This window comes from Rhineura floridana, chromosome 11 (genome assembly GCF_030035675.1).
Source record: "Rhineura floridana isolate rRhiFlo1 chromosome 11, rRhiFlo1.hap2, whole genome shotgun sequence".
In the NCBI taxonomy this organism is placed as follows: domain Eukaryota; kingdom Metazoa; phylum Chordata; class Lepidosauria; order Squamata; family Rhineuridae; genus Rhineura; species Rhineura floridana.
The window spans coordinates 72470090-72497672 of record NC_084490.1 but is presented as its reverse complement, the minus strand read 5'-3'; the positions used below and the strand labels follow the sequence as shown (position 1 = coordinate 72497672).

General features: G+C 43.7%; 1 protein-coding gene across 1 annotated transcript in view; it reads right to left on the bottom strand.

Annotated features, from left to right (window-relative positions):
• Positions 1–27583, bottom strand: part of LOC133368054 (zona pellucida-binding protein 2-like) — a 93108-nt gene that overhangs the window by 17086 nt on the left and 48439 nt on the right. The window contains exons 7-9 of the mRNA XM_061592137.1: positions 25227–25303; positions 23861–24035; positions 4659–4820 (exon numbers count right to left, since the gene is read on the bottom strand). Coding sequence (XP_061448121.1) covers positions 4659–4820; positions 23861–24035; positions 25227–25303 — 414 coding nt within the window. The remainder of the gene's footprint in view (positions 1–4658; positions 4821–23860; positions 24036–25226; positions 25304–27583) is intronic.

Here is a 27583-nt window from a genome sequence, read left to right as displayed (position 1 = left end):
TTTAAAACAATTTATCATGGCTTCTCTCAAAGCCATGGCTCAAAGCCAATCATGGCTTCTCTCAAAGAATCCTGGGAAGTGTAGTTAGTGAAGGGTGGTGAGAGTTGCTAGGAGATGCCCTGTTCCCCTCACAGGTCTTCAATTAGAGTGGCTGACTGTTAAACCATTCTCTCAGGGGAATAGGAGTCGCCGCTCAGCACCCTTCACAAACTACACTTCCCAGGATTCTTTGGGGGAAGCCATGACTGTCTCAAGTGAAATCAAGTCTGGTGTGGGTGTGGCTCTCTGATTAGCCAAGCCCAGCAGCTATGAGGCTTTTAGAACTCTGACAGTTGGTCCTTACTGAGCATGCTCCGCGCTATGATTAGGTCCCAGCCAAAATTTATTAAATTAATTAAAAATCAGCCAGGCATTTTTTAAACTTTTAAACTGCAGCAGATGAAGGTCAGAGTATGGGGCATGGTCAGTATTAGGATTACAGGTACTCTGTGAACATGGCTGATTTTTAATGAATTTCAACAGATTATGAGAACTCTCAGAGAAAAAAGTCCAAAAGGGCTCTGGGGTTTTTCTCTCTCTTTTTAGACTTTGAACTGTCTATTCTCTCTGACTGTTTTGTGTATCGCCATGAAAATTGACAGGGTTGTTAAGCAAGCGTTTCTGAGTTCAGGACTATAAGTTATGTAAGGTTTTGTTTTGAAATGAGCTTATGGGAAGCATCAGAATGGCATGGGGGGTATTTTCCATTTAACATTGCGGAATGTGAAAAATCCCCGCTGACTATAGTATACAGCCACTCTCGTGGCTGTATAATTTCTTGTTTTCTTATGTCAGCCTTATTTTAAAAAACTTATATACTGCTTTATATTAGAAGAAATTTCAAAGCATTGTACAAAATAGTAAAAATATACAATAAACCAATAACATAGAATTAAACAGAAAATCATAATACGGTATGTACTGAGGGACAGTATCCACTGTAGTGGGAATAATATCTATTTATTTATTAGATGTCTATCCCACCCTTCCTGCCAATAGGGAGGAATTTTATGTACCACCATTCCTTGCACAGAGAGGTGCACAACATGATAAAATGCAATAAAGCAATAATTATTAAAATTTATCACTTATAATAATAAATCTCTATATAAAACAATAACAGTACCACCAAAAACATCAGGACACACACTGTAAATCAAATAATAACACAATATTAGCAGTCTACATTGCGTACCAAAACTGCCACCCTGGGTTCCTTCTAGAAGAAAGAGTGGGATATAAATTTAATAATAAATAAAAAACTCTGTATGAACAGGCATTCTTTAGTTGTTTCCAAGAGCTTAGCAGTGTGGGTGTTAGCCGTGTTTCCCTAGCAGAGAATTCCACAGAAGAGGTGCTGCCATCAAGAAGGCCCTGTCTCTAGTCACCATGATCTAGGCCATGCCTAGCAGGGGGATCATGAGCGGGGCGTCCCCACAACTTCTTCGAGCACAGTTGGTCAGTACTGAGGAAAATGGCAAGCATTTGGGTCCTAAGGGGCTTTCATCTTTCTACACTAGTATCAGCACCTTGACTTGGGCCTGGGAGCTCCTTGGCAGCCAGTACAGTACCTTCAGAATCAGCGTTATGTGATCCCATTTCACTGTCTGCTCAACAGTGACACAGCTGTATCTGCACCAGATGCAGCTTCCAGACCATCTTTAAAGGAAGTCCCATGTAGAGTGCACTGCAGTAATCTAAACACAAGCTTATTGTTTTTCAACCTTGGGTTGGACTACAACTCCCATGATCCTTTAACCAGTGGCTAAAATGGCTAGGGATGATGGGAATTGTAGTCCAAGAACATCTGGGGACCCAAGGCTGAAGAACAGTGCATTAGAGAGTGGGTAACTGAAGCAAGGCTATCCCAATCAAGGGATGACTGTAGCTGGCAAACCAGGCAGAGCTGGGCATAGGCACTTGTCACCACTGAGACCACTGTGACAACTTTAAATCAAGCCGCCAAGCTACATGCCTGTTCCTTCAGGGGGAGTGCAACCCCCTTATAGGACACTGTTTCTCCCTAATTCCTGGACTTGTTTGTTTGTTTGTTTATTTATTTATTTATTTATTTATTTATTTATAAATAATGTGTTTTACATTGTTTTAAATTGTGTTTTAAATTGTTTTTAAAAGATGTGTTTTAAATTTGTATATTTGTCTTAATGTTTTTAGTTACTGTAAACCGCCCAGAGAGCTTTGGCTATGGGGCGGTATACAAGTACAATAAATAAATAAATAAACTTGATCATTAACACCCACAGCAGCATTTCCATCTCATCAGGATTCAGCTTCCCATGTATTGGCCCTCATCCAGCTCATAACAGTCATAGTCAATCAATCTATCTACAACATTTTTCACAACACACACACACCTCTATGCTTCTGGCAGTTCACATAAAAATCAAACAATCTAAATACAGTAGCGCAATAAAATATACATTAATAATTATTGTATCACTACAACATAACACTAACATTAACAGTTCATTTAACACACATAAAAATTTAAATGAGCATAAAACTCACAAATAGGTCAAGTACAATATCCAGTAGCTTCATTCAAAAGTAGACCCAAAGCTGATTACTGTACATAGTACCTAGGAACCACTTTCCCAATCTTTTATAGCTCAATCCAAAAGGCCAGAAAGGCCCCTCAGAGTTCTTCTGGAAGCAGCTCTGTTATGGAGGCAGGTGGACAAGGTAAGTGGAGACATCCATCCCCTGACAGAAGACAGAATCTCTGCCCTCTCCTCCACTGCCTCCAAGCATCAGTCCAGACTCTCCCAATTCAGATGGAAAGGAAAACTCAGTCCTGCGTGTCATCAGCTCCCAATGGTTTCATATAGAGGTTGAATAGTATGGGTCATAGAATCAAATCATACCGGACCCCACACCCAAAAGCCATGGAGGTGTGCAGGAATCACCCAATACCACTCTTTGGCAGCAACCCTACAGGGAGGAGCAGAGCCACTGCATCACCTTTTTATATTCCCAGGCATTTTAATGTGTACTATTAATATTTATTGATGTATTTTGCTGCTGTTTTGATTTTTGTTTATGTCTGTTTGGTTTGATTCCATTGTATTATTGTATTTATATATTTTCTGATTGTTTTATTGTTATGTACACCGCCCAGAGAGCCCTTGGGCTTAGGGCGGTATATAAATTAAATAAAATAAATAAATAAATAAATTGTACAACTAAGCCCTACTCAGAGTAGACCCATTAACTGAAGTTAGTCAAGTCTCTTAACTTTAATAGTTCTACTCTGAGTAGGACTAACACTGAATACCACCCATTGCCTTTAACCCTCAGCCCACCTAGTCGCCTAAGAAGGACACCATGCTTAATAATATCAAAAGCCACAGAGAGATCAAGGAGAATCAACAAGGATGTATTCCTCCTGTCACTCTCCCAATGGAAGTAATAACCAAGGCTAGTTCAGAGCTGTATTTAGGCCTGAAATCTGGCTGAAATGGGTCTAGATAATCTGCTTGCTCCAGCCTGTCTATAGTTGGCTGGCTGACATCCACTCTATTGCATCGCCCAAAAAAGAAGTATTAACAATTGGGTGATAGTTGCCTAATTCATCAGGCATCATTCCCTCCTGTAACAAGTCATTAACCACTACCTAGACCACCCAGTCGATCCCTCTCTGTTAGATCATATTAGCTATGATGGGCAAAGATCAAGACACATCTGACCAAATCTCTATAAGTGTCCTATACACTTCTGCAGGTCACAGTAAGTAAAACTGATCCCAGCAAGTCAGACGTTCCAATAGTTTCTGTGATGGCGTTCCAAATGTGTCTGTAGACTGCCATAACTGTAACGTCAGGTTTGGAGCTGCTAAAAGCGTTTTGGTCCTGAAAGTGGATCGCAAACTTATCACAATTGGTCCAATTGCTTCCAGTTGGTCAGTCAAGCCACCCATTGGATCAACCTTAAGTACCCAGCACTTCACAGAGGGCACAATGGTGGTAGGGAAGTATGCCTTCTTTACCATTGCCACTGTTGCACAGTAAGCATGACTATGCGCTCTAGCCTGTGTTCAGTCATATTCACCACAAGACTTCTGCCACTTCACTCTAGCTGTCTACTGGTCCACTTCATTGTTGAGAGCTTCTTGAGAAATGAAGGAGCTTTCTGAGCTCCCCATGGCCATAGAGCATGCCCAGGAGTGACCATTCCATGGTCAGACTAGGTCCCCAAGGTCCCCTGGAAAATATTGTAGAGCATTCAAGAATACTTCAGATTCCATAAGCCTTTGGTAGCAGGCCATTCTAATAGGTGTGCTGCAGCCAATGCAGATCTCATCAGGATATGATTCATCCACATATTTGAATGCAAAAATGGTCTATGAAAATCTATTTCATACTTGGAGAACAACTCAATTTTAACTTAGCAGAGTGTCCTGAACACAGTGAAAGTGGGAAATTAAAGTCAGCCAAAATCATCAAGTACCACACAACTGCCTTTTAAGTGTAGGTGTTATATTGTATTACAAACGGATTGAAGCAACAACTGCTTTTAGCCTCATGTGTGAAAACAACCCATCAGATGAGAAAAATTGAAAGAATATCCCTATAATATATGTGAAGATACAAACTACTTACTATGACAGTTTCTTTCTGTCTTTGCACCCTTTCCATCACTGCTCTGTGCTTTTGGACAATTTTCACATGCTGCTTGGCCATACTTTTCATTATAGGATCCAGCAGGACACAGAGTGCAGATGGTATCATATTTTGCACTGAATTTACCTGGTGGGCATGTTACTGTCCAAAAAAAGAAATGGGGGCAACACAAATACATGTAATACAGCTTCCATTCATTAAAGTTATGAACAATTATTATTATTATTATTAGCCTGCTTTTGACCTCTATTCATGGCAGACTAATGTCCATATCATAATAATTTCTAAAAAACATCCTTTGTATCTCCCCTTACATTGGGAGATTTGCAAGCTCATTAGGGAGCTTTAACCAGGCTTAACTGCCCACAGCGACAATTCCACAAAGACAGCGTAGACCAGTTCTACATACAGTACATAAAAAACAGTGCTTATTTGTAACAAGTCATAACTAACAACTAAATAAACTGCTTACAGTAGTTTCTCCTAAACTACACCCACCTACCCCACACTTGATGTCAGTTGTGGGACACACAGAGGCATGGCTGGATTGGCTGTGCAATTGAGTTCCCAACAGCTACTGGGAACTTGGTTGCACAGCCAATTCCTGCAGAAAGCAGGCTTGGAGTCACTGCCCAGTTGACAGGTGACAACTTACTTATTATTTATTTATTAAATTTATATCCCGCCCTTCCTCCCAGAAGCAGCCCAGGGCGGCAAACAAAAAACTCTAAAAACACTTTTAAAGAAGGTGAAGGTGTCCCCGCACTTGTAGTGCAAGTCATTTCCGACTCTTAGGGTGACATCTTGTGACGTTTACTAAGCAGACCATATATATGGGTTGGGATTGCCAGCTCCATCTCCAGCCTTTCTTTACCCCCCCAGCATATGCCGGGTACTCATTTTACCGACCACGGCTGGATGGAAGGCTGAGTGGACCTCGACCCCTTTTACCAGAGATTCGACTTCCTCCTTTCGTTGGAATCGAACTCCAGCCATGAGCAGAGCTTCGGCTGTGTTACCGCCGCTTACCACTCTGCGTCACTTTAAAACACCTTAAAAACAAACGACTTTAAAACATATTAAAACAAAACATCTTTAAAAAAAAACTTTAAAAACATCTTTAAAAGCCATTGCAGCACAGACACAGACTGGGATAAGGCCTCTACTTAAAAGTGTTGTTGAAAGAGGAAGGTCTTCAGTAGGCACTGAAAAGATAACAGAGATGGTGCCTGTCTAATATTTCAGGGGAGGGAATTCCAGAGCGTCGGAGCCACAACACTAAAGGTACGCTTCCCATGTTGTGGGGAATGGACCTCCTGATGAAATGGTATCTGCAGGAGGTCTTCACCTGCAGAGCGCAGTGATCGACTGAGTATATAAGGGGTAAGATGATCTTTCAGGTATCTTGGTCCCAAGCTGTATAGGACTTTGTACACCACAACTAGAACCTTGAACTTGGCCTGGTAGCTAATGGGTAGCCAGTGCAATTCTTTCGCTGTGTAACATGTTGGTAATTATAGTAATCCATTATAGTAATCCAGCCTGGAGGTTACCAGCACATGGACAACAGTGGTCAGGCTATCCCAGTCCAGAAACAGATGCAGCTGACTTGCCAGCTGAAACTGGTAAAGGTACTCCTAGCCACTGAGGTCACCTGAGCCTTTAGCAACAAAGATGGATCCAGACTTCAAGCCTGCTAATCAGCAGCACTTCAAAGAAAGAACTTTGATGTCCTGGCAATCACCACCTGACATCATTTTGATGTTAGGTGATTGACAGGTCGGAAGCCCCATGACAGAAGTAGAGGAGATAAGGATCTGGCTTGCTGGACAGATCAGGTTCCCCATCCCTAGTTTACAAGACTTTTATTATTTTAACAGAACAGAAATTATGGTTTCTTTGAAATGCTAAAGATTTCTCATAACTTAAACTACTACTGTCCCTTAAGAAGTTTGGAATGTTTTCTCTTGGTGAGTTCTTAACTAACTTTTCTACATTGCTTTCCTCAGTTCTAACTCCTCATCCAATAAAGTAGCTGTTCCCTAGAAATACTTCCACCATTTTATAATGAAAATTTTATAAGATGTTAATCTCAGGGTGTCACTATACATATGTATTTCTCTTAAAAGGGTTTATGATTTATTCATTTGAAAAATGTACACTGCTTACTACAGTCAGATTTCTGTGTGAATTCCTGCACCATTCCCACATTCCAGCATCAAAAATCAACTAAATGGTTGATCCCTCCTAAACCATCCCTCCTAAGTCCAAACTGTTTCATTGTTCTGTGCAACTGAAGCAGCTCTTCTCTCTGTTCGTTTTTGTTGCTTGCCAGTTCTGAAGAGTGGTCACTGCTGCTGTTCTGTGTCACTTCATCTCAAGATTGCTAACAGAGCACCCCTATTAGGGATGGATGGACTCATTCAAGCCCAGTCTGTCCTAATTCTCAAAGGGGACAGGACAAAGTCTGTCCTGTTTTTGGATCAATTTTTAATGGAAAATCTTTTAAAACCTACAGGGAGACACAGTTTTACAAAATCAAAACAAAAAAGGATGTAAACACTGGGAGCAGCTGCTTCAGGCTCCCGGCAGCTGGGTGCCCTATTTTCAAAAGTTTCAAAGTTGTTGTCATCATCATCATCAATATTATCATTTTTATTTGAGCAGAATTGAGGCAGTGCACAACCCTTGGACCACCTCATAAGTAATCCATCTGACTTTGAATTCTGAAATGTCATGATCCACCCAAATTGAACCAGGTGAGTCCTACTTGCTAGAACTGATGACCACTTCAACCACTTATTAAGATAACATCCACACTTAGCCTGGCTCTGTAGTCTCCACAGCAAGCCTCAGATTTATCTCCATGCACTGTCTAACTGCATTGTTCCAACCGTCACTCTCAGGCACACAGAGAATGTTGCTCAAGTGCTTCCAATATGCTGCCCTTTTAAGAACTTTAGAATGTTTCCTCTTAGACAGCTTTTAACTGACTTTTCCATCTTTTGTTCCCCAGTTCCAACTCAGCATCTGATGAAGTAAGCTGCCACCTACAAAATTGTATTTATTTATTTATTTATGAGATTTGTTAGATGCCCATCTGGCAGAGGTTAATCTGCCACTCTGGGCGACTTACAACCAAATACAAGTACATTCCATATGAACATAATCAGAATCCTAAAAAATAGAAATTAAAAATTAAAAGCTTAAACATTTAAACCCCCCAAGAAATACCATTTTATGTTTTAAAAAGCTTCTAAAAGTTCATTTCAAGTAATCAGACGCATTTCTTTTTTTTATTATGGAAAACTAATATGGCTTTCTCATATTATATATTAAGAGAAATGCTATTGTGAAAGGGGAAACTTGCCTAATAGTATTGATCCAAGCAATTTATGTAATCAGTCCAAGCAAAGGGATTTTGCCATACCAACAATTACATCAGAACATAAGAACAACCTTGCAGGATCCGACCAAAGGCCCATCTAATCCAGCATCCTGTTCTCATAGTTGCCAACCAGATGCCTCCGGGAAGTCTGCAAGCAGGACATGAATGCAAGAGCATTCTCCCCACCTGTGATTGCCAGCAACTGGTATTCAGAGGCATTCTGCCCCTGCCAGTGGATCTGGGGATGGTGGTGGGAACCTTCTGATAGCCATTATATCAGCATTTACCCTCTTAATTCAAGCCATTTTAAAAGCTAGGAATCTTTGTTCTTCCTTATTCTAGAGAGAGAAGAATTCTTGTATTAATGAATAATCTTCCAGTCTATAAGCTAAAATAATAATAATAATAATAATAATAATAAACAACTTGATTTCTTACCTGCCCTTCACCACAAGGTCACAAGGCAGATTATAACAATTTAAAAATCAATATTAAAAACAGTAAGCAAATTACAAACACAAGAATAGGGTGGGCCCTGAAAGCACATATCTCAGATGTTAAAGGACAGGGCAAAGAGGTGTGATTTCAGTGTACAACAGAAACTATACAATGAAGGTGCCAGATGTACTTCTTTGGAGAGGGAATTCCATAACCTAGGAGTAGCCACAGAGAAGGCCCTCTCCCAGGCCACCCCCAAGCTTCTTCGAGCCCTCTGCTAATCTTAACCTAGAGGATCTTGGTAATTCAATCCATCTAAGAGTTCTCAAAGAACTCAAATGTGAGATTGCTGATTTCCTAACAAAGATATGTAACTTGTCCCTCAGATCTGCCTCCATACCTGAGAACTGGAAGTGGCCAATGTACCACCAATTTTAAAAAGGGATTCAGGGGGGATCCCAAAAATTACAGGCCAGTTAGCTTGATGTCTGTTCCAAGAAAATTGATAGAAAGTGGTTAAAGATAAAATAACATTGATGGAGTAGAACCAGTGTGGCTTTTGCAAGAGTAAGTCCTGTCTCACTAATTTATTAGTTTTTCGAGAGTGTCAACAAGCATATAGATAGAGGTGATCCAGTTGACATAGTGTACTTGGACTTTCAAAAGCTTTTGATAAGATACCTCACTAAAGACTCCTGAGTAAGCTTAGCAGTCATGGAATAAGAGGAGATGTCTTCTTGTGGATCAGGAGCTGGCTTGGAAACAGAGAGTTGAAATAAATGGACAGTTCTCCCAATGGAAGGCTGTAGAAAGTGGAATACCCCAAGGATTGGTATTGGGACCTGTGCTTGTTCATAAATGATCTAGAGTTAGGGGTGTCATCTGCATACTGGTGACATTTCATTCCAAAACTCCTGACGACAGCTTCCAGTGGCTTCACATACATGTTAAATAGCATGGGAGGGCAAGATGGAAACCTGCAGGACACCACAGAAAAGCTCTCCTCCCACCATGACTACTTTCTGGAAACAGCACTGGAGGCAGTGAAGGCTGGTCCACTGGGTCTACTGGGGCACAGCCCTCCCAATGAGAATGTCAAGTAGTTTTGTAAAAATAAAACCAAAATCCTGAAAGCCACACACACTTTCTTCACACACATTTTGTACTTCTATTTGAATTCAGAGAAGGTCTGCAAACATTTCTATCAATCAACTGCTCTCTAGCCAATCAGCTCTGTGCACAATTCAGCCAAGCCTAATCCAAAATTACAGTTATGGCAAAGAGGTCCCTCTTTTTGGTCTGCCTGCTTATTAGGCCTCCTAGGAAGGCTCGTACCCCATCTGTTGTTATGAGGCCTGTCTAACACAGACACTATAGCAAACTAGGGAGGAATCTAGGGTAGCCTTAGCCTATATCAAAATCATACATAGGTTCTGAGCATGCTCAAGGCGGTGAGAGTTAGACATAGTCTTGTCTTTCTACAATCAATATGAGGCATTTTTTTTATTTGCATTTATTTTTGAGAATGGATAGAGAAACAATTTAGAGAAATGTCAGCCAGCCTCTATTTGTGTGTGTGCTTTGCTGCAACAGCTTGTTTTGCTTGCAGGACTGGGGTGGAAAGTGAGTGAGGGTTTTTTAAATTGGTATTTGTAAACGGAGAGAAAGTAACAGTGGATAGTGTGAGTCTCTTTATATACTAAAGGTTTTTTTTTTTTTGCTTCTTAAGCTGTTTGTATTTATTTTTTGTGAATGGGCTGGGGGATAATGTAGGAAGATTGGAAGAAATGGTAGATTGTGGTCTGTGTCTCTGCACTTGATAGACTGTTGGGAGAGGGGTAGCTGATGAAGGTGAGTTATTTTCCAATTTCCCTGCATGCTCACCCTACATGTGCTTGGCAGTTGTCCACCTCTTCTGCAAGTGTGTTTACTCCCAAAGGCTTTTGGAAAGTTGGGAGCAGGAGGTTGCAGGAATTCTCCACTCTCCTAACGTCCCACCCACCTTTGTATTCTCTAGCCCATGAGATTACTGTCAGAACACTGGTAAGACGAGGTGGATCATTGCTCCAATCTAGTTGTGCTCCCTTGCCAAAGTTGCAATCTGAACCCTATTTACATGGAGGTAAGCCCCACTGAATTCAATAGGACTTCGTTCTAAGTGGTTAGGGTTTCACTGTCAGGTGGTAACACTGAATTAAAGACTCTTCTGTAGCTTGTTTGCTCAGAAAAGCTTTTGGAAAGTTAGAAGGAGGTTGCAGTAAGTACATATTCTCAAGTCACACCAGGACTCCTCTTTTGCAACTTTCTTAGCTCACAGAGGCTTTTAAAAAGTTGGGAACGGGAGGATATTGTGGTTATAAATCTCTGCTTTCCTGTGTTCTGTCACCTTACTCTTCTGCAATTTTGTCCATAGAGGGTTTTTTGGGGGGGGGCTGCCTTCCTCCCCTGTGAGTCTGTTCGCCCAGGAGAGCTGTTGGAAAGTTGGGAGAAGGTGGTGAATCATTGTTCCAGTCCACTAACTTGACCAGCAAAAAACTGTGATGCTCTTTTCAGATCTCTGTATGCATCAATAAAGTTTGCAGTGCAGTGGATCTAGGGCATGGTCAATGCATCATTGCAGGAGGGAGTGTTCCAGCCACCCTGAAAGAGGTGGTGATTCGACTACTCCTGAAGAAGCCCACCCTGGACCCATTGGTTAATGACAACAAGTGCCTGGTCGCAAATACCCCCTTCTTAGGGAAGGTTATTGAGAGGGTTGTGGTGCAGCAATTGCAAGTACTCTTGGATGAAACAGACCAGTGGTGTGCTGGTAAATGTTTAACAACCGGCTCTCTGGAAACAAATGTATGCAATATATTTACGTACATAAGTTTATTATAAATTTTACTGATATAAAGGATGTATAGCACAAAATTAACAAATAATAATAAAATATACAATACTCTTTATTGTAAATTCCATATAGCCAATTGATCAAATAAGGAACAGGTTTGAGGCCTTAAACTTAGTTGACAGAGAACCAGAAGAACGACGGAGTGAAGTCAGAGACATGATCAGGGAAGAATGCAAAAAGACAATATCTCTAGTACAAAAGAGAGAAAGACCTCAATGGATGACTGAAGAAACTCTTAAAATGGTTAAAGAGAGAAGGAAAGCAAAAGCAAAAGGAGATAGAAACACGGTCAGAACCCTAAATGCAACAATACTGTGACTAGTACGTAGGGGCAAAGAGAACTATTACAATAGTTACTGTATAGAAATAGAAGAGGACAACAAAAAGGGTAGAACAAGAGCCCTAGTCCAAAAGATTAGAGAAATGAAAGGGAAATTTAAACCAAGAGTAGGGATGTTGAATAATCAACAGGGGAACACACTGACTGACTGAGATGAAATAAAAGGAAGATGGAAGCAATACACTGAGGAACTCTATAAAAGAGATGCAAGGATGACAGATTCATTCATGGAGGAATCGTATGATGAAGAACCAGAAATTTTAGAATGCGAGGTGAAAGCTGCTCTTAAAATACTTGGAAGAAACAAATCACCAGGAACAGATGGCATACCAATAGAGTTGCTACAAGCTCCTGAGACTGAATCTGTCCAAATTTTGACAAAAATCTGTCAACAAATATGGAAAACTAAACAATGGCCCACAGACTGGAAGTGTTCAATATACATGCCAATTCCAAAGAAAGGAGATCCCAGTCAATGCAGTAATTATCAAACTATTGCCTTAATATCCCATGCAAGTAAAGTAATGCTCAAGATTCTACAACAAAGGCTCTTACCATATATGGAGAGAGAAATGCCAGACGTCCAAGCTGGATTTAGAAAGGGAAGAGGCACCAGAGATCATATCGCAAACATAAGTTGGATAATGGAACGGACCAAGGAATTAAAGGAATGCTTTAAAAGAAATGGGGGTGCCACAGCATCTGATTGTCCTGATATGCAACCTATACTCTGCACAAGAGGCTACTGTAAGGACAGAATATGAAGAAACCGATTGGTTCCTCATCGGAAAGAGTGTGAGACAGGGGTGTATTTTATCACCCTATTTGTTTAATCTATATGCAGAACATATCATACGGAAAGCAGGATTGGACCAAGATGAAGGAGGTGTGAAAACTGGAGGGAGAAATAGCAATAATTTAAGATACGCAGACAATACCATACTACTAGCAGAAACCAGTAATGATTTGAAACGAATGCTGATGAAAGTTAAAGAGGAAAGCACAAAAGCAGGACTACAGCTGAACGTCAAAAAGACTAAAGTAATGACAACCGAAGTTTTATGTAACTTTACAGTTGACAATGAGAACATTGAACTTGTTAAGGATTATCAATACCTTGGCACGGTCATTAACCAAAATGGAGACAATAGTCAAGAAATCAGAAGAAGGCTAGGCCTGGGGAGGGCAGCTGTGAGAGAACTAGAAAAGGTTCTCAAATGCAAAGATGTATCACTGAACACTAAAGTCAGGATCATTCAGACCATGGTATTGCCAATCTCTATGTATGGATGTGAAAGTTGGACAGTGAAAAAAAATGGATAAGGGAAAAATCAACTCCTTTGAAATGTGGTGTTGGAGGAGAGCTTTGCGGATACCATGGACTGTGAAAAAGAGAAATAATTGGGTGTTAGAACAAATTAAACCAGAACTATCACTAGAAGCTAAAATGATGAAACTGAGGTTATCATACTTTGGACATATAATGCGAAGACGTGATTCACTAGAGAAGACAATAATGCTGGGGAAAACAGAAGGGAGTAGAAAAAGAGGAAGGCCAAACAAGAGATGGATTGATTCCATAAAGGCAGCCGCAGACCTGAACTTGCAAGATCTGAGCAGGGTGGTTCATGACAGATGCTCTTGGAGGTCCCTGATTCATAGGGTCGCCATAAGTCATAGTCGACTTGGAGACACAACAACAACAAAGGGGTGGGGTGGAGAGGGGCACTTTGTCAATCCAGGAGGCTGCAACAGAGACCATACGGACAAAAATATCCTTTCATAACCCACCAAAATTGCAGCTTTACTGAAGTCCAGCTGGGATTAGAATGTCATTCCAGTTAATCCGAGGGCGTTTTAAAATACCCTGAATGTCACCACCCCTCACTCTTCTTTCTGTCTCTCCCTTTCCTGCCTTGGCAACAGTTGTCTTCTCAAAGCTATTCTGGTAACACTTTACTTCTGTGGCTCTTTACATTTTCTTTGGGTGGAACATTATTTCCCCCCTCCCTCCACACCGTAACTGCAGATACACTTTACATTTTTATGCATGTCAAATTTATATTATATTTTTATGGATGTCAACGTTTCATTCAACCCCCCCAAATATTTTGTGGTCCAATTCCTTATGCTGGGGTGTGTGTGTGCGTTCTAGTCAGGCCTTACCCACCTACTCTCTCGCTCTCTCAACCCCCCCCCATCTTGCATGTTTAGTGCCATCTATTCAAATTAATTCTACTAATGGAGTTGCTGGTCATGTGCTGTGGATTTCAATTAAAAGGGGTGTGTAATACTTTATAAAGCAACCTGAAGTTCTGCGGGGGGGGGGAAGTGACTACCTTCTGTGGGGGAAAATTGGGGAGGAGGGAAGAGGTCAAAATGTGTTGTTGTTTTAAGTGCAGCAAAAGGCGGGAAAGAGACCTATTGCCTTTAAAAAAATTATAATGCAAAAGTATGCAAGCAGCTTTAGGAAAGATTTTCAATGCTTAGGTACCCTAAAAACGTCAGCAATGGGAAATGAAGGATTAGAGAGAGGAGAGGAAAAGAGCTACAGACATTCTCATATTCCTAAGGACACTGAGAAGTCTTTTTAAATAGACAAGATTTAATGCATGCGCCAGAGCAAGATCTTTAAGAATGCCTTTTTTCAGAACTCAACAGTTCTGCTCTGCAACACACACACACACACAATTGTAGTTCCAACAGGCCCCATATTTGGGGTAGGATTAGCTCTCTTACCTGGCTGCAGTCCTGCACACATTTACCTGGGAGTAAGTCCCATCAAACTCAATGGGGCTTACTTCTGAGTAGACGTGCACTGAGATGCACTGTCAGTTGTACGTTAAAGAAAGCAAGTAAACTTGGAAATCCATGACACTTCCTTCCTAACCCTAGGCACTCTACCCACTAGTCATTTCTCCCGGGTTTAAAGAAAGCGGGCCCTGGTGAAAGGCGCCCCCACTGCCCTTCAATGATCTTGAGGTGATGTGGGGCAGATCTGTTACCCTCCACCGGTCAGATTTTGCCCAGGGAGGGGAGAAAAAGGAGGTGCCCCCCCAGGAAATTGCCTAAGCCCCCCCTCGCAGGTGGGCCCTGGGTGGGAGGAGTTGAATGGAAGCCCCACCCAGACTACCGCAGCTGAGCAATGGGGAATGGCGCACTCCAGAGCCCCCCTTTGGCAAAAGGCGTTCCTCACCCCCAGGGGTGGTGGCGGCTTCTGCGAGGGGGCTGGCAGGGCCACTCCCTCCATTCCTGCAACCGAGGCTGCCTGTGAGGGGGGCCGGGTGAGGAGGTGGTGCTTGGGCAAAGCTCTTGCCTACACCTCCCTGCCACCGCTGCTGCCTCCCGCTGCAAACCAAAACGGGGAAAACGCCTGAGGAAGAGAGACTGCGAGCCTGTTTAACAACCTGCTCGCAAAATCCCTGAAAATTTAACTATCGGTTCTTGTGAGCCGGTACGAGCCGGCTCCAGCACACCACTGGTTATACCTATCAAGTTGTATTTACCCTCCTGTATTAAGTGTTGTACTGCTAATCTCCAGAGGAAATTTAGATGTAAATTGAGGAAGCTTAGGAATGGTATGTGCATGGCGTCTGTCCCATAATTCATGTCTCATACCCCTGAGTTAATGGGGTGCTGATTGCTTCTGCACACTGTTACTGCTTAGCATTAGAATCTGAAGAGCTTAAAGCACAGACTTTCTGACATTATTTGGGAAGTTTTTCACTCTCCCTGTGTTCAAACACAGAGCTTGAGAAAAGTTGTTCAAGTAACCAAAACAATCCAGCTTGTCCCACACTCCTGCTCTGCCAGGTGGACTTGTTTATGGCTTTCTCTAGCTGGAGAGGGACAGTGAACTTAATTGGTTTACGAATGTTCTCACTCTGCTTATGTAAACAAGCCTCTTGATAGTCAAAACAGGCAATTATGCCTATGAAGGGGAAGTTGGGAGTGCAGCTACATTCCCAGGCCAAGGTGTCATGAATACAGGGTCAGGAGAGATCAATAAAAATCACCTGAAGGGGAACCCAGCAACCTGGATGATGGGAAGATAATAAGAACATAAGAAGAGCCTGCTGAATCAGGCCAGTGGCCTATCTAGTCCAGCATCCTGTTCTCACAGTGGCCAACCAGGTGCCTGGGGGAAGCCCGCAAGCAGGACCTGAGTGAAAGGCTTCCGGCAACTGGTTTTCAGAAACATACTGCCTCTGACTAGGGTGGCAGAGCACAGCCATCATGATCAATAGGTCAGCCTTTCCCAACTAGTGGGCCACCAGATGTTGTTGGTCCACAATTCTCATCTTTCCTGACCATTGGCAATGCTGGCTGAGGCTGATGGGAGTCGTGGTCCAGCAACACCTGGTGGCCCACTAGTTGGGAAAGGCTGTAATAGGTATAAGGTGCTCCCTCCCAGAGGGTCTTTTGGGTATAAATAGAGAACCCCTAGATCAGGGAGATTAAGCCTCAAAATGACATCCAATTAAGCCTCACGGGGACTGAAGAAGCCTCAAGGGAACATGAAATCAAGCCTCAAAATGACAACCAATTAAGCCTCCAGGGATCCTGAAAGCCCCCATCAGCCTCAACACCAGCATGAAGAGAAACTAGCTTGAGTAAAGGAGATGTAACCCCTCCCAGACAAGAGATCCTTGCTGCAGCTGCTTGCAAACGATGTAAACAGCTTGCTCTAATAAACCATTTAATTTCTTCACCACCAGAAGTGTTCATTGCTCTATTGAAATTTTGAACTAATTTGTCTTGTGCTTAGCCAGGGCTAGGCATTTGGCAATACAAGTGTTCAGCTTCATCCTGTCTGTTTCCCAAACTCTGGGCATTAGTATACAGACATCAAAGACCATGTGATTTATGGTCTGGCTTCCTTCCTACATTTTTATGAAGACTATGATTGGGCCCCATTAAAGCTGTTCTCTCCGTTCCTTTAGGTGTACATAAGCCTTTGTCAATCATTACCTCCAAGTTTACATCTCCCTCCCCCTTAGGATTCATTTTAAAGCCCTCATGATGAAGTTCTCCATGCTGTGGCCAAACACATTCTTCCCAATCCTTGTGAGGTGCAACCCATCACTTGCCAGCAGTCCATCTTCCAGGAAGTGTAGCCCATAGTCCTAGAATCCAAATCTCTCACATTGGCACTACCTTTGTAGCCCGTCATTAACCTGGAATATTTTTCTTTCTCTTTCTACTCTTCTTCTAAGTACTGGAAGGATAGATGAGAAAACCACATAGGCCCCAAGTCCTTGAGTTTCCTTCCTAGAGCTTCAAAGTCTGACGTGATTTCATCGTAGCTCTGCTTGGCAACATCATTTGTTCCCACATGGATGAGAAGAAAGCACTGTGTCAGAGGGTTTATGAGTGGTGACAACCCTTCAGTCATATCTCCAATCCATCCTCCAGGGAGACAGCATACCTGGCAGGTCCATGGGTCTTCTCAGCATACTTCTCAGCATACACACAGTAGAGAGTCTCCCACTATTAGTACTCTTCGTTTTGTTGTGGGGTGTGGTTTCATTTCCTCTGCTTGACTGAGCGTCAGCTTCTTGCTCACTATCACACAGGGTCCCCTGTAATTCTTCCCCTGCAGACTGTCCTCCAGTCGCATCCTCAAGTGCCTTAAAGCAGTTCCATAGTTCCACTGGTGCAGGGTGTCTTCTAGGTCTTCTGCTCCTAACTGTCACCCTTTCCCACGGAGTTTCCTCCACTGCCTTGTCCCTCTCCTCAACACTCTCCTCTTCTGCTTCAACATGCTGTTGTTCTTCCATCTCCTGTACTTCTCTTTGCTGTTGTTGTTGCAGTGTTCCGTCTAAGAAGTGTTTGTCTTTTCTTATGCTCTTGAGTGTGGCCACTTGCTGCTCCAGGCCTCTCACTTTTTCTTCCAACAGTGCCACCAACTTGCACATGTTGCACGTGTTGCATGTGTATGCCATGACGTTCTCAGGCAAGCGAACAAACATTGCACACACCTTGCAGGTCACCACCATTGGAGTATCCTTTCCATCCATAGTCTCTATTACTTTTTGTCCCCCCCCCTTGTTTGGAATGGCCTGTGCTTTGTCCTGTCCTCCTTGAAGGTTAACAGGAGAGTCCTACTGGTATGTGGTGTGTGCTACAATATATTTTTTTTGTCAGGGACCTCCCATGCCAAACTCCACTGCCAAACTCCTGTTAGGTGTCACTGTTCACTCACTCTCTAAGAGCCAAGTATCCTTCCAGTCAAGCTGCTATTAAGCGCTTCAGCCTTTCTGCCTACCCAGCTAAGCACACGGACAGAATGACTCAGAACACAAACCCTCCTGGGGTTAGTCCAGGTTACCCATCTCTTTGTCTTTGCCTCTTCCTCCCTACACCTCCAATGCCAAACTCCTGTTAGCTCTCCCAGCTCGCTTGCTCTGTTCGCTGGCTCATCGTATATTTCTGAACCAACGGAGACAGCTTCTTCTGCTCTGCTCTGCTCTGCTCTGCTCAGTTAGGATTCATTGAACAGAATTCCGCCCATCTCTGTTTTCTGAACATGGGGTCACATGATGCCAGCAACCTCTGCCCCCATTTACTCCAAAACCTCAGAAGCTCCAGTGTGCTTTACCTTGAAGTCACCTTCACACAGACTTCAAAACCAATTGGCTATAAACTGCATTTCCACTCCAGGTGTGTCCAATGAAAATGCTTTGTTTGCTGTAGGCTCAGGCAGACACAGTGATTGGCCCAACACTTTGCTGTGGGCAGTCTTAATCAGCAGTGGGGAATGGAGATGGGTCCAGTTGTGGGCAGAATTGTTTCAAAATGCAGCCAGATAAAATGGTCTGGCTGCTTTTGAAGCAACTAGTGTGTCTGCAGCCTAGGTCAGGGGTTCAGTGGCGATGTCTTCTGTGGGCTCCACCAGGTAATGTTCCAGGCTATGGTCTGAAGGCAGGTCAGGTCTGGTCAGTGCCTGGATGGGAGACCGCCTGGGAACCATATGTAAGCTGCCTTAAGTTTCATGAAAAGAAAGGTGGGGTATAAATGTAATTAATTAATAAATAAATATATATATATATAAAGTGCCACTGCCATTGCAGTGTTACCTTGGTGGAGGGGTTGTGTCTCCAAACTCTACCATTGTCTCCAAAGCCTCAGCCCAGATGCCCAGCCCCCCCATACTGCTGCTGGGAGTGCTGCTTCTGAGAATTCTGTGGCCCCTCTCCCTCCCCCTTCATCAGCCCCTGCCTCTTGGCCTATCCTCCCCTCCACCAGAAGGTCCTGCCATTTCTTCCTAGTGTTCTCCCTGCAAACCCTGTCCTTCACCCACAGATCGCACATGGGAGCCAATATGCACACACTGTACTGGCATAATGGCTCCATCCACACTATTCAGCCATCCCTTGGCCTACTAGTCATTTTCCACACTTCTGACCGAAGTGCCTGCTTGTCTTGGGATCCTTGACCGTCTCCTAAAATGCCTGACCATGGGGATCACTTGACTGAGCAGGGCAGTGCTGGTATAATCCCTATGGATTATTGGTTTGGCCCAGTGGATGGGGAACCTGAAGGAAGGGGCTATATTTCTGAGTTATAGTTCAGAAAGAGAGAGAGAGAGAGAGAGAGAGAGAGAGAGAGAGATGGAGAGGAAAGGAGCTGTTAATGCCATGGAGTAAGAATTAGGTCTTTATCACCCTGAATTAGGTAATGGGATTTTAATTTATGTGTGTATGAGAGAATGGAAAAGTAAATTCCTTTTAGTCGCTTTATGTATTTGTATCTATCTTGAATTTTATTTAGGGCTTTAAGGTTTTTGTTTGTGGGAACCCCTGATCTACCTATCTTGGACGTTTCTGCAAGCAACTCATGTACTGGTGCCTTGATGGATGCATGGAACTTTGGGAATTACTATGACCTGAAGATACATTATATTCTGTTGGGATATGTTGCATTGTTCTTGCTATGTTTGCTACCTGACTTAAATTTTCATATTTTTACAAAAAAAATTGCAACTAGGTAAGTGAGCAACTGAGAAGCAAAGAGGAAGGAATTCATCTCCAGATTGAATTACAATCTGAGCTGTAAAAGATCTATCAACAGAGGGAGGTGAGAAATAACCTGATTTGTAAAGCAAATCATTACAAAGTTGTAAACCAAAGTTGTTTACAACAATTACAAAGTTGTAAACCAAGTTTGTAAACCAAATCATTACAAAATTTACATATTTACCGGACTTATATGAAGCAGACATGAATAGAAAAGCTATGTATGAAGCAGACGTGATTACAAAATTCTGTGAGACATGGCAGATCAGTGGTGCAAATTTAACACTATGCTACACATTCAGCAGCAGCAAGTGACTGGTTCAGCAATGATAAGAACTTAGAATTGATACAATATACAGTAGAGCCCTGCTTTTCGGTGGCCCGCTATTCAGAGTTCTGCTTTTCGGCGGGTTTCGCTTTTAGGCAGGGGTCTAGAATATAACCTGCCTTATGAGTGGGGCCCTACTGTAATGTTAAACTTCCTTGAATAATTTGTAATGGTATCATAAACTGGATTATACTGTTAAAAAAATAGACAACCTTCTTACAGCTGGTAAAGACAAACATGGAAGATTCATAAACAAATTAAGTCCAAATATCTCACAATTAGCCTCATTGAAATATTGTTAAACTGGTGTTATTAGGAGGTAACATATTAAGATATTTAACATATCAAGACATAGTTACATAACGTCTGATATGTAGCCTCCTTTTTCAGTATTTGCAGATGCAGCATTTTATAAATACTTTAAATCATGGTTTGGGGGGTATTAGGGAGAGATGTACCCTTGAGATTAATTTGTACACATTTGAAAGAAAAAATGTATACAAAATTATCTCTATGGTCTTTTATCAAATGTGAGGGCTTGTGAACACTTGATGCTCAAGGGTTATACAGTAGGGCCCCACTCATACAGTGGATTAGGTTCCAGACCCCCGCTGAAAAGTGAAAATCGCCACAAAGTGGATCATGGTGGTCCCACAGAGGGTTTTGTTTTAAGGGGGCTGGAGCCAGGCTGTTGGAAGCAGTGATGAGGGCGATCTGGGGCATGCCAACCGTGGCCTCCCTGCTCTTCTTCGGGCCGTGCAGGGACTGCATTATCGTGGGGGAGGCTGTTGGGCTCCTCCTCCTTCCTCACCTCCTGGGGCTTCCCCAAGATGCCTGCCACCGCTGCGCACAGTTTGGTGGGCAGGTTGTGGGGCAGCCGGGCAGCCTCATTCGTCTCCAGCTCCATGAAGGGGCATCTCGGTCCTGGCCAGCGCGCCGCAGCTGCTCTGCAGGGGCCACTGGAGGCCAAGGGTTCGGGTGCCTCCTCGCACCACCTCGCCTCTCTAGCCCGGCCCACTTCGCCCTCGCTGTGGGCCGGAGAGAGGGAGGGAGGGAGGCTGGCGCTGGGAGTCTCCATCTGGCTGCTTCTTTCTCCTCCTCCTCCTCCGGCCGGCTTGAGGTGTTCTGGTCCAGGGCAAAGGCAGAAAGCACTACCACAGCTGGCACCAAGAAGTTTCCCCGCCTCCCACTCCAGGCAGGGCACTCTTGCTCCCTGCTGGGCCACCGCCGTATTAGCGGGATGCCAAAAAGCAGGATGCCGAAAGCTGGGCCTTACTGTATTGCCAATTCTATGGCAGTAATTTCCCAGCAACAAGCGAGCCTAGAGCAAAACTACTTTGGTTTCTGCAGCCCTGAAGGTGGGCAGAACTATTGCTGTGGCTTTTATGATTAGGAACAGCCATTTCCAGCTTCTTTTGTTTGATAACTCCCTCCATCTGAACTTAGGTTTGGAAAGGAAACTAAGTGTGAAGAGTTGGAACAATGTTTAATCTATTCCAAGACAATGTTCCAGTTTGTACAGGTTCTTATGCCAGATATTTTAATACCAGACAAGGCCCCGATGACTCCACTCTAGCTAAATCAAGATACTTATGAGAAAATGACCTGATTGGTATGGCAATCTCCTTATATAAGACACTCAGAGGATTCCACAATTGATTTTGCTGGTACATGTTTGGCCCTTTTAGCTAACCACCATAATAAAATGATTTTGAATGGAAGTATACCAGATGTTCACTTTTAACTCTGTTTAATGATGTAGCCAGCCTTTCCCAACCTATGGGTGCCCGGATGTTGTTGGACTACAACTCCCATCATCCCTGGCCAGCATGGCCAGTGATCAGGAATGATGGGAATTGTAGTCAACAACATCTGGGGACCCAAAGGTTGGGAAAGGCTGCATAGACTATATTTTGGTCTCACTGACAGAGTGGTCTTGTTCACCCATTGTGGTTTAGAAATGCTAAAACATGATTTAGTGTAAAGTTCACAAGCTCTAGAGAGCCCGAGTAAATCTCAGGCTGGCAGTCTTCATTCTCTTCCTCAACGTCAGTCTCTGAAGCTGAGGTTGTCGAAATTAATGACAGGTAATGTAAATTATGAGCCCCAGTTTACATGCAAGCAAAAGCTTATGAAGTCTCCCTCCTAGCCCCGGAAGAGGGAAGGAGGAGCCCACGAGACTGTGACTTGCTGCAGCTCATGGTTTAGCACAGTGGTCCCCAACCTTTTTGGACCAGAGGGGACATTTCAAATTTAAAAAGAGTGCTGGGAACGCCAATCACAAAATGGCTGCCATGGGGACATGGCATAACAAAAAATAGAGAGGAGTCGTGGTGAAGCTTTTCCCAAAATTGTATTCCCATACTACCAAAGGCATGACCTATTGAATTTCTGCCTGCCATACAGCTGTTAAAGGCACAAGAGCCCTGCTTTTCCCCAATGCCAAGCCTAAATCAAAGCCCAGGCTGCCATCCTGTACCCGCTTACCTGGAAGTAAGCCACATTCAACACAATCTGAGTAGACATGCATTGCACCGTACTGTAAGTTAACTATTCAGTAAATTCTTAATAAATCTCTAGTCTTTAGCTCTTGAAAGCAGAAAACATGCCTAAGCTTCTTTGCAAAGTTTCACGTTTGCCTTTTGTGAGGAGGAGGATTTTTTATATTCACCAACACTTATTGTGTAGTATTATTTGCAGGAAAAAAATTCTAGGCACTTCCTGATCTCAAGTGAACCCAGCACAGGAAAGATGCATCCTAGTTGCTAGGGAAAAAAGAAGGGCAAAGCTCCGAAGATTCCAAGGACTAGGAAAATAGACAGAAGCAGGAAAAATGCACCAAAGGGTGGGGAAAACAGAATCCCTTTTGAACTCTAGGGATTCCCATTGCCTGGTGTCCAAACAACTCAATCACAGCTCTGACCTCACTCAGTAGCTAATAACACTGACAGGCAGGAGCAGCCAGGCTGGCTCATTTCACAGAAATCGCTTAGAAGGGCATGTGCACATTTTGCTCCATAACTTTCTTCCTAGGAGGGTTAGAGACTTACTTAAAGAAAAGAAAAGAAAAGAAAGCTTACATTCTGGACTACCTGCTGGGGACGCCACTAAGGGCCTTCATGAGGACCATGGGCACCAGGTTGGTGACCCCTGGTTTACTGTGACATCCAAACTGGGCCAATGTCTTATAAAACCAGGCTCCACTGTTAGAGGTGTGAGAGTTTTTATTCCGATCTGGTAGCAATGGTCATAATAATAACAACAGTAACAATAATAATAATGAATAAACCAACTTACTCAAACTATTACTGGTTTTGAGTTGCCATTTAACCCATTAACTACTTCTTTATGACTGAAAGGGAAAAGTCACAATATGAAACTTTGAATTTATTATAAATCTTTTGTACGGAGCTAGAATTAATTTTGCAACGTATTAGATTAGACTATATTCCTCAGAGAAAGACATTTTGAATGGATCTGCTCAACAGTTGAAAGGACCAGACTGACACTAGTTAGATCATACATTTGTGGAGCACCTGCATTATTACCAAGACTGGAATGCAAAATGGAACAATAATGTTCAGTCTTATATTCTTTTCTCCTTGTCACAAGAATGTGTTGTTTTTGGCATGGTGATCTTTGTCTCTTCTGTACCCTGAGAAATTTGTTTTCAATTAAAAAGTTTAAAAGAAAAATATAAGTGAAAGTAAAAACAGCAACAAGCTACATTTCATGAAAAGTAGTTATTTTCTAATGCACAGACTTTGGAAACTCACCACAACATCCCGGACACATTGTATTACTGTTTACGGCATTTATATTCTTCCCAAATCCTGGCTTGCAGTGGTCTACTTTAACGCCAGCCAGAGTGCCAGGAACGTAACTTGAATGATCACTGTGAGAGGAGTCAGTGTCTTGGTCTTCAAAGAAATGCTTCATCTTGGCATATGCCTAGAAGGGTAACAGTCAGCCAACAGAAGCCCATTAGCATGGACCAAACTGTGAATTAGCTGGAATGGTGGTTTATGGATACAATACCATGCAAGGTCTTTCCTTATGCAAATGTTATGCCTAGTAGCATCATCACAATGATGGAAACACAATTTGATCCATATTTGTACATGAGGCAAGACATGAATAGAGGTTTGATAGCAGCACAAAGATACTTATCTACAAGCCTAATTAGGTTGGAAGCAGCATGCTAGATTGTTGCATATTGCTTTTGGCTTGGATGGCATCACTCCTTCAAGCAAGTTCTCCCCAAAACTATGTGTGAGATCTTTGCATCACTTCTAACCTACCTAACACAAATCCTTTGCCCCACTAGCTAACATCCTACACACGTTTCAAAACTGACTCAAAGTGGTCCACAGACACCTTTTAATCTCTTGTAGTACATAAATATTGGCGAAACAAATTCATACTGTAAATTGGTAATGATTTTGCATACTTATAAGGGTTTCCCCCCCCAAACTTTAAGTCATACAGTATGTAGTTCTGCAAAATACTGTGGTCATTATTAGTAGGGCTGTGCACAGGACTCAGCCAAGGCCCAAGCCAAACTGGTCTTGTTTGGAGGGATTTGGGCCTCAGCTGAGTTGGGGTGAGACAGCTGTGGATTGCTGTGGGTTGGATTGGATGGCACAGAGCAATCCGGGGCCGGTGGGGATGGGGCATGAGGCAGGAATGAGAGGTAGGTATCATGTGGAAAAACCTGCAAAAAGGCTGACACCTACCTACTGCATTTTGCAAAGCAGCATTGCACAGGATCACTGCCTCCACTTAATAGTGAGTGAGTGGAGACAGCAATCCTGTGGGGTGAGGATGATGTTTTACAAGTGGCTGTCCTACAAGAAAGCTGCTTGTGAAGCAACACCCTGCCGAACTGACCCCTGCTCTGTTGGGTTGGGAGACGCAATGTCTCCTTACCCTGTCCCCTGTCCTGTCTGTATGTTTAATTACAGGATTTCCCCCCCTAATTAAACAGCCCTGCTGCCAAACTTACTCGGGATTGGTTCAGAGGTCACCTAGGGTAGGTTGCCTGATCCCACTCCCAGACTGGAGCCACAGGGCAGATTGGTGTGTGTGTGTGTGTGTGTGTGTGTGTGTTACACTGAACCCTTAAATATAATTTTACGTCACCTGTTTGATGTTGCTGGTGGAATTTCCACATTGAGAACTTCTACAGAGATCTTCCATGGTTAGCACTAAAGGAAATACTACAAATTAAGAAAAAATGAGCAGAGATTTTTATATTTTAATCACACAAGGTTGGTCTTGATAGAATCCCCATGTTATAAAATCCATGCCTTACAATATGGTGACTTTACAACATGTAAGAATCAGCTTGCAATGCAAGGTTTTGTAGGGTAGCAAAATTCTTGCATGCTGTAATTTAAAAACTTTCACTGAACTTTAAGTGTATGTATGAATAGATATATTTAATCACCAACTATTCACCTGCCTTTTATTTAGATCCCTGGTCAGAAACCATTTTTAGCAGGGGGCCATATTATCTGTCTGTCTGTCTGTCATTTGATTTATATCCCACCCTTTCTCCCAGCAGGAGCCCAGGGCAGCAAACAGAAGTACTAAAAACAGTTTAAAACATCATAAAAACAGACCTTTAAATACATTAAAACAAAACAACATTAAAAACATTTCTAAAAGGGTTTAAAACATTATTAAAAAAACATATTAACAATTCTAACACAGACGCAGACTGGGATAGGTCTCAACTTAAAAGGCTTGTTGAAAGAGAAAAGACTTCAAAAGGCGCCAAAATGATAGCAGAGATGGCACCTGCCTAATATTCAAGGGTATGGAATTCCACAGGGTAGGTGCTGCCACGCTAAAGGCCCATTTCCTATGTTGTGCGGAACAGATCTCCTGATAAGAAGGTATCTGCAGGAGGCCCTCACCTGCAGAGCGCAGTGATCGACTGCTTTCATCTAGAAGATAGGTAAAGATGTACTCCTTCTACCAGTCCTCTGGAGGAGATGAATATGGAATAGCTGAGCAAGATGGCGACTGAAACGGATGCTCGACTTGGAGCTCCGCATTTAGATTCTTAATTTATCACCTAATCTACCACCTACCGTCTCCTTGGACTGCTGTTGCCGGTGCCGTCTCTGTCGTTGTCGTTTATGAGTGTGGACGCATGTGATCCGTCATTGTTGCTTCGTTCTGGTCGGGTGCGGGAGTCGTGCTCCATCTCCGGCCTCTGGCGCCGCGGCCTTGAGTTGTTTTTGGACCTGGCGTTGCCTTCCGGGTCGGCTCCATCTCTGCGACCTCTGGCCGTTGTGGTGCTCTGGCCGGAGTTGTCCCTGGGTTGTCCCTGGGCTGTCGTCGTTGCCGCTGCGGCTGCTGCGGGTCCGGGTGTCGCTTTGTTGCTTGTTCTGCGACCCGGGCTGCCGCTGTTGTTATGGCTGCCGCGGGTTCCGGCACCACCCCGCTGTTGCTGCTGTTGCGGCCCTGCGACCCGGGCCGCCGTCATCACTGCTGTGGGCCCGGGCGCCGCCCTGTCGCCACTGCTGCTGCGGTCCTGCAACCTGGGCCGTCGTCATCATCGTTGCGGCTGCTGAGGGTCCGGGCGCCGCGCCTGCCGTCGCTGCTGTTGCGGCCCTGCGCTCCGGGTTGCCGTCGTCATTGTTGCGGCTGCCGCGGGCTCGGGCGCCGCCCTGCCGCCGCCGATGCTGTGGTCTTGTGCCCGAGCCATCGTCGTCGTCGTTGCAGCTGCCACGGGCCCGGGTGCCGCTCTACCATTGCTTCATCTCGACGGCCTCGAATTGCTCTAGGGATCATTGCCACCGCCATTGACTGCTGTCACTGCTGCCCGGACTTTGTGGCTTTCGTGGTCGTTGCCACCGCTGCTGTTTGCTTAGCTGAGGGGTGCTGCCATTCTATTGCTTTTGGGCCCCTGCCGCTACGGCTACCGCTACTGCTGTCTGCCAACTGTTGAGGCGCCGCTGTTGCTGCTATTGTCCGGATGTATGAGTGGTCTGTATGAGTGAGGGTGTGATTGTGTACAGACTGTGAGTTTTGTTACTTATTTTATTTTTATTTTTATTATGTGCCTGGGCGGGAGGATAGTGCATCGGGAGGGAGGACCAGAGGGGGCCCCTATTAGTGTAGTGACGGGTAATGGGAGGTATGGCGTTGTGAGGAGGACATGCCGGTTGAGGGGAACTCGACCCAGACAATTGGTGGCTGTGCCGTGTTCCGGTCCTCCCCACATCCACAGGATTGCTGGTAGTTCTATCAGCCAACTCTCGGATCTCCAGTTGCTGCTTCTTAATGCCAGATCGGTAAACAATAAAACCTCTCTCATCCATGATTTAATTGTGGATGAGGCGGCCGATCTGGCGTTTATTACCGAGACCTGGGTGAGCGATCTGGGAGGCATTAATCTCTCCCAGCTGTGCCCACCTGGGTACTCGGTTCAGCATCTGGGTAGATCCGAGGGTCGGGGAGGGGGAATCGCTGTGGTCTACAGAAGT